We start from the raw sequence: 6,332 nt of genomic DNA, 5'->3' as shown, positions 1-6,332 counted from the left end.
GAAAGAAAAAAAAGTTTATGGGATGAAGGGATGTTGGAAAAGATTATGGCGGTAGAAGGGATGTTGGAAAAATTATGGCTGAATCCCGGTTTTGAGTTGCCTACATATCTCGGGCTTCATGAGAATCAGGCTATATGTAGTTCGATAGAAGCGGGTGATTTTGACACCGCTATTTGCCCCAGTATTGAATTATGATGAGATTGAGGTGTTGTGAAGTGAAGATTACTGGAGTATTGAGAGATGTCAGATGAGTTGAGATTTGTATACTCGAGGGGTTAAAGAGTGATGAGAATTTGTGAAAATGGAACGTATGTTTATAGCCTCCTAATTATAAATGAAACATCCTCCTAATTATAAATGTGGCGCGCAACACACCCATAAATAAGACTCTACTAGACACGATGCAGATTTTCAAAAATTGCCCCAGTGTTAAGTTATGCTGACATTGGGATATAGAAAGGGGATATAAGATTGTGAAAAGAGTTGAGTGAGTAGAGTTTTAGTGGTGGATATGAAAGAGAATTTGGATAGCCCATGTATCATGTGTTTGTGGACGCAGGCGGAGTTGAGTTCAAGAGTAGATCCGTGACCTTTACTTGTGAGTTTGATATTCCTCTTCAGCAAATTTGCCCCAGTTCACTGCATAAGATAAAGTTCCATGTTGTATTGCATCTGTTGTAATCAATCTGGGTTGTATTTTTCAAAACTTAAGGTAAAACAATTAGCAAATGAAGTAAGATAAAGTAGAATAAAATGAAATATAAATTGAGATAAGTGTAGAGCCGTATGGTTATAAAAATGAAAATTTAATGAGTCAAAGTGATGTCTCTATTTTCAAACTGAAGTTTCTTGATGTGGTTTGTTCAACGATCGATGTTGTAATGTCTCAAGTAAAGTTGCCTGAAATTCTTGTTAAAGTCGTTAGTAAGGTTTGGAGTAAAGTCAAAAGAACAAAATAAAATAATACGATAATAATATGTGTATAAGGATGAGGATGAAGCCGTGTGGCTTATGAAATGACGAGGCCGTGTGGCCAAATATTGTCTCTGCTTGTCTTCAAAATGATGAGTGATGTTTATGCAAAAGACTTAATAATCCCTCCGGTTGTCTTCGGAGACTTTAATGATAAAAGAGGACTCTGGCCGTTTTTCGGGACTCGTTGATAAATGATGTCTGTAAAATTTAAGGTAAAGTCGTTCAAGTAGGTAAAGTGAATGATAAAGTAATTGGTAAAGTAGAGAGTAAAGTAAAAGTGTAGCCGTTTGGCTTATGCAGATGAGGCTGTATAGCCAAATGACGTCTCCGGTTGTCTTCGGGCACTTGATGATGATTCCTGTAAAGTTCAAGGTAAAGTCATTAAAGTAGGTAAAGTGAATGATAAGAGTGTAGCCATTTGGCTTATGCACATGAGGCTGTATAGTCAAATGACGTCTCCAGTTGTCTTCAGTGACTTAATGTTGATTCCTGTAAAGTTCAGGGTAAAATGGTTAAAGTAGGTAAAGTAAATGATAAAGTAATTGGTAAAGTATAGAGTAAAGTGATAGCGTAGCCGTTTGGCTAATGATGTTGATAAGATCGTGACAGGCCAAATTAATGACGTCTTCGATTTTCGACATGTAATCCTGTTAATAAAGTAATAAAGTTATTGTGATAAAAAAAAATTAAAGATAAAGTTGGAAATAAAGCCGTTTGGCTTTTAAGGCGAGGCCATAATGAGCCAAATGATGTTTTCCGGCCATGATTGATAGACTTGATTGTTGGTCTCGCGATCTTTTATTCCTGCACTCAAAGAAAAATTCTTAGTTTGGGAGGGGGAAGTTGATTCTTGTTGACTCGAAGCTTGATGTTGTTAGCGCTCCGTTCGTCTTGTTTGTTTGGATCTTGTGATCTCTGTTCAAGCCTCGGTAGATGAATAGTGGTAAAAACAATTGAAAGAAAATGTTTCATTTAAAAGATATATATGCAAGTATATGTATATAAGGAAAGATATATATGTAAATATATGTATATAAGTTGTAAAAATTTCTGCCAACTTTTAGATTGTGACACTTCCAAAACAATTGAAAAGTCATTTGTCTATAATACTTCCTGTCTGGTAGCCTTAATCTTGTCGATGTCCAACCATTCTCTTGTCTATATCTTTCAAAATCTGCCCCAGTTTTGACTTCGGGAGGGTACACTAAACTTGTGTTGTGGTGTGACCGAACCTTATATAGGTTGCCTACGTATCCCGCCAAGGGAATCAGGTCAGAACGTAGTTCGTAAGGTACATAAAAATGGTTTGAAATTTTTCTAATAACCGGACCGAACCCGATGTGGATTGCCTACGTATCCCGCCATAAGAATCAGGTCAAGCGGAGTTCTGTTACATAAATGGTAAAAGGTTTGTTGGATTTCTACTTAAATATGACTGAATCGTATATCGATAACCTACGTATCCCGCCGAGGGAATCGGTTCAGACGTAGTTCTCCTTACATACAAATAATAAGGATTTTTTTTTTGCTATAATACAACCGAAACCTATGTGGGCTGCCTACGTATCCCGCCGAGGGAATCAGGCCAGCGTAGTTCGTAATTACATTAAAGGAAAGGTTACAAACTAGGCAATCTAATCTAATGTCGTCCTTTGATTTCTTCTTGAATTGATAGCCTTCATGCGTGTGTCATTATCTATCGGCTATTTCCTCCAAGTGGAATCTTGTCTTGTCCTCGAATTTCTCTGTATTTTGTCTTCCCATTCTTCATAATCGTATTCGGCACATAAACTTTATTCAATCATTTCATTATATGTCACAATCATAAGATTGGCAGATTTGATAATTTAGATTCTAAATAAAAATAGAAAATAACAAATAATAGACAGTTAAAGAAAATAAGAAGTGCATTCATAGATTTTGCAATTAAGCTTCCAAAAGATGAGGCAAAGCAACAAAAGTTTGGGGCACGATTCAGGCCTCAATTTTTAAAATCGCGTTGTTTCCAAAGTTCACTACATATTTAATCTACTTTTCACTACATATTTAACTACTAAGACTCCCGGCAAACCAGGGACGGAGTGCAAGTCCAATTCTTCAAATTCTCTCCTGGTTCGGCACCCAAATGGTCGGTATCTTGGTGTTGTGAGTAGTTGTAGAAGTAACTTTCATTGGTGCTTGTCTTTGGACTGTTCGTACGGGAGCAACAAAGGTTGGTGACGTGCCCTTTTCCACCTTTCCAATTGGCATAATGGTTCCTTTCAAATCCTTATCTTCCTCAACAGTTATCATGTTCACATTGGCATTTTCGTGAGTAGGCAAAGGGTTTTTGTCCACATTGGGCTGAGCTCCAGTAAGTTGGATCGCTCCTTCCTTAATCAAGGCTTCGATTTTGTTTTTGAGACCATAGCAATCCTCAGTATCGTGCCCAGCAACTCCAGAATGATATGCACAACGCTTGGAACCATCAAACCATCTCGGAATAGGATTGGGAATTTTTCCTTCAATTGGTTGTATCACGCCTGCTGCTTTCAGTCTTTCAAATAATTGAGCCAAGGGTTCGGCGAATCTAGTGTAATTACGGGTATTTTTGATTTCAGGGTTTGAACGGGCTTTAGGTGTAGCATGTGGTCGATTTTGATAAGTTGGAGCTTGAACGGATTGATATGGATGTGGGTTTTGATAGGGGGCGCTCGGGGTTGGTAGTAGTTTGCTTAGGCGTTATAGACAGGGTAAGGAGTTAGTGGAGCTTGGTAGGGTTCAGCATATTGGTAAGGGTAGAAAGGTTGTTGTGGATGGTTAAGGTATGTAATGGCTTGGCTTGGCTTACATCCTTGGATATTCATGACTAACGACTACATCTTTTTTTCTTTTTTGCCCCGATAGAACCAAATTGAATAGCTTTGCTTGCAGCTTGCAAGGCAAGAAGATCCCGAATTTTTCCCGATTTGATTCCTTCTTCTAAGGCTTCTCCCATTCTGACAACTTCCGTGAACTTTTGTCCCATCATGCCTATCATTTTCTCATAGTATATGCCGAACATTCAATGAAGGTAGTAGTCATTTCTCTATCACTCATCGGGGGTTGAACCCTGGCTGCTTCTTACCTCCAACGTAGCGCATACTCACGGAACGACTCAGTTGACTTCTTAGTTACCTTAGTCATGTAGACTCTATCTAGTGTGATATCGGTGTTGAAACTGAATCGGTCCATGCAGTCTTGTGCCATATCACTCCAACCACGTCATTTACGGACATCTTGTTGCTTATACCAAGTAAGAGCCTCACCAGATAAGCTTCTTATGAATAGCTTCATCCTTATATTCTGATCTCTACCTACTCCAACCAGTTTGTCACAATAAGCCCTTAAATGCGTATAAGGGTCGGTTTGTTCCATTAAATGTATCAAATTTCGGCAGCTTGTAGCCTACGGGCAAATCAACGTCAGGCTGAACACACAGATCTTCATATTCTACACTCTTGCTTCCCCTAGCAACTTGAAGGTTTCTCATTGCTTCTTTGAGACTGTGGATCTCTTTTAACAATATATCATCCGCCCTTGCTTTTGCATCCTTTTCCATTTCCTCATATTGATCCACCTCGGGTTGGAACCTGACCATTACTCAGTTGGTAAAGGCTTGTATTTCCGCTGCATATACCGGAGGAACATATTGCGCGTTAGGAGTGACAAAATATGCCCCTTGTATATGCTGGGTTGGATAAGTTTGGACGGTGGGAGTGTTTTGGATTGGAGGTGGTTTGTTATAAGTGGTATTTATAGGTAGTTGGTTTGGTGGGTTTAGAGGAGTAGTTGTAGGTGGTGGATTAGTGTTAGTGGATAAAGGAACATAAGAAGTGTGAACTAGCGATTGACTTGGTGGGTTGACGGGTGGTGGATTAGGAGTAGCATAGGTAGTGTGGGTGGGTGGTTGACTTTGTGGAGGAGTATAGACGGATGATGGATTTGCAGGGGTGATTGGAAGAAAGTTGTTATTGGTAGGTGTATTATTTTGTGGAGGGAAATGTTCAGGAACTGGAGATTCAAGTGATGGAAAACGAGGTGGGTTTGGTGTGACATTTCTAGGTTCAGGAGGTGGACTTTGGAGTGTGATGGATAAATTGGTCAAGTCCCTAACCCGATTCAGTTCTCCACGTAGATCCTCAATCTTTTGAGTCAACCGGGCGATATGTTCATCATGTTGAATAGTAGTTCTATGTTCGGAAGTCTCGGGAGGATCACTAGAGATCATGATATTTTCCAAACCAGTTGAAATAGATGCGGCTGGATCAGACATAGTAGTTTTCCTTCCTTGAACAACCCAACTACGTCGAGGTAATGCTGACGTCTTTGACCTTGTGAAGTAAGGATGGCCGGCCAGTTCGAATGTCAACACGAATCAACTCTTTTAGGAATAAAAGATAAACAGGAAGAAACATAAAATGCAAATGATATTAGTCTCATATTAAAATATCTAAGTAAAGTCATGATCACGTAGAGTTAAATAAGTCATGTAGCAAATAATTCATCGAATAAAGGCAAATAAGTTGTCAAGCAAAATGTAAACAAGTATATCAAACAACAATAACGCGTCCTAATATGCATGTGACCTCTTTGTGCCAGAGGTAGGCCTAACGTTTGTTTGAAGGGTAAAATGTGCCATAATACGTCATCCCATTGCTCTCGGCTAATTAAACAAATTCTATTTTCCAAGAAATAAAGTACAATTGTGGTGTAATATTTGTTACATACCAAATGAATACAACATAAAACACTTCCTCATCTAAGTAAAGTAAATACAATTTGTCATGTCTAAATTTCTGGCTCCATTTTGTGATGTCCTTGGTTCTCGCCACTTGTTGATCACAGACGTACTCCAATGTAAAATCCATACCTGTCATAGAAAGGTTAGTCATTTCCTCCCTCCTAAAGTTTAATTAGTTAGAGCAAATGGTCAATATTTAGGCGCAATTATCCTTCAAACATGCACATAAAGTATGATTAGTGTCACTTGGGGTCGCGGACCCACTTGGACATTTGGGTAAAGTCATCTAATGGGCTTAATACACCAAGGGTTCCCGAGCGGACAACTCGAGTGAGAAGGCTATGCAGTCACACGAAAAATTCGGACACCCCGCGCATATGCCAACTCTCCTAAAATTTGGGATTTTGAAAGAAATTTGCGGGTGTGCAAAACACACCTCGCGTGTATGTGTGATAGTGTGAATTTTCAGATGTGGAGAAAAGTGATACGGGATGACAGTTTATATCAAAACAGTAACACTTAAATAGTTTATATCAAACAAACAATTAATAGCATGTAAAAATGGTTAACAACAAATAAAGTAATTAAAACAAGC

General features: G+C 38.9%; 1 protein-coding gene across 1 annotated transcript; it reads right to left on the bottom strand.

Annotated features, from left to right (window-relative positions):
* Positions 1–4,597: 4,597 nt before the first annotated feature.
* Positions 4,598–5,269, bottom strand: LOC132043053 (proline-rich receptor-like protein kinase PERK2). The gene has a single exon (XM_059433537.1). The coding sequence runs from the start codon at positions 5,267–5,269 to the stop codon at positions 4,598–4,600; it is 672 nt and encodes a 223-aa protein (XP_059289520.1).
* Between the last annotated feature and the right edge of the window lie 1,063 nt (positions 5,270–6,332).

Source organism: Lycium ferocissimum, unplaced genomic scaffold, assembly GCF_029784015.1.
Source record: "Lycium ferocissimum isolate CSIRO_LF1 unplaced genomic scaffold, AGI_CSIRO_Lferr_CH_V1 ctg20571, whole genome shotgun sequence".
Lineage (NCBI taxonomy): Eukaryota > Viridiplantae > Streptophyta > Magnoliopsida > Solanales > Solanaceae > Lycium > Lycium ferocissimum.
The sequence above is the reverse complement of the archived record's forward strand: the minus strand, read 5'-3'. Positions and strand labels throughout refer to the sequence as shown.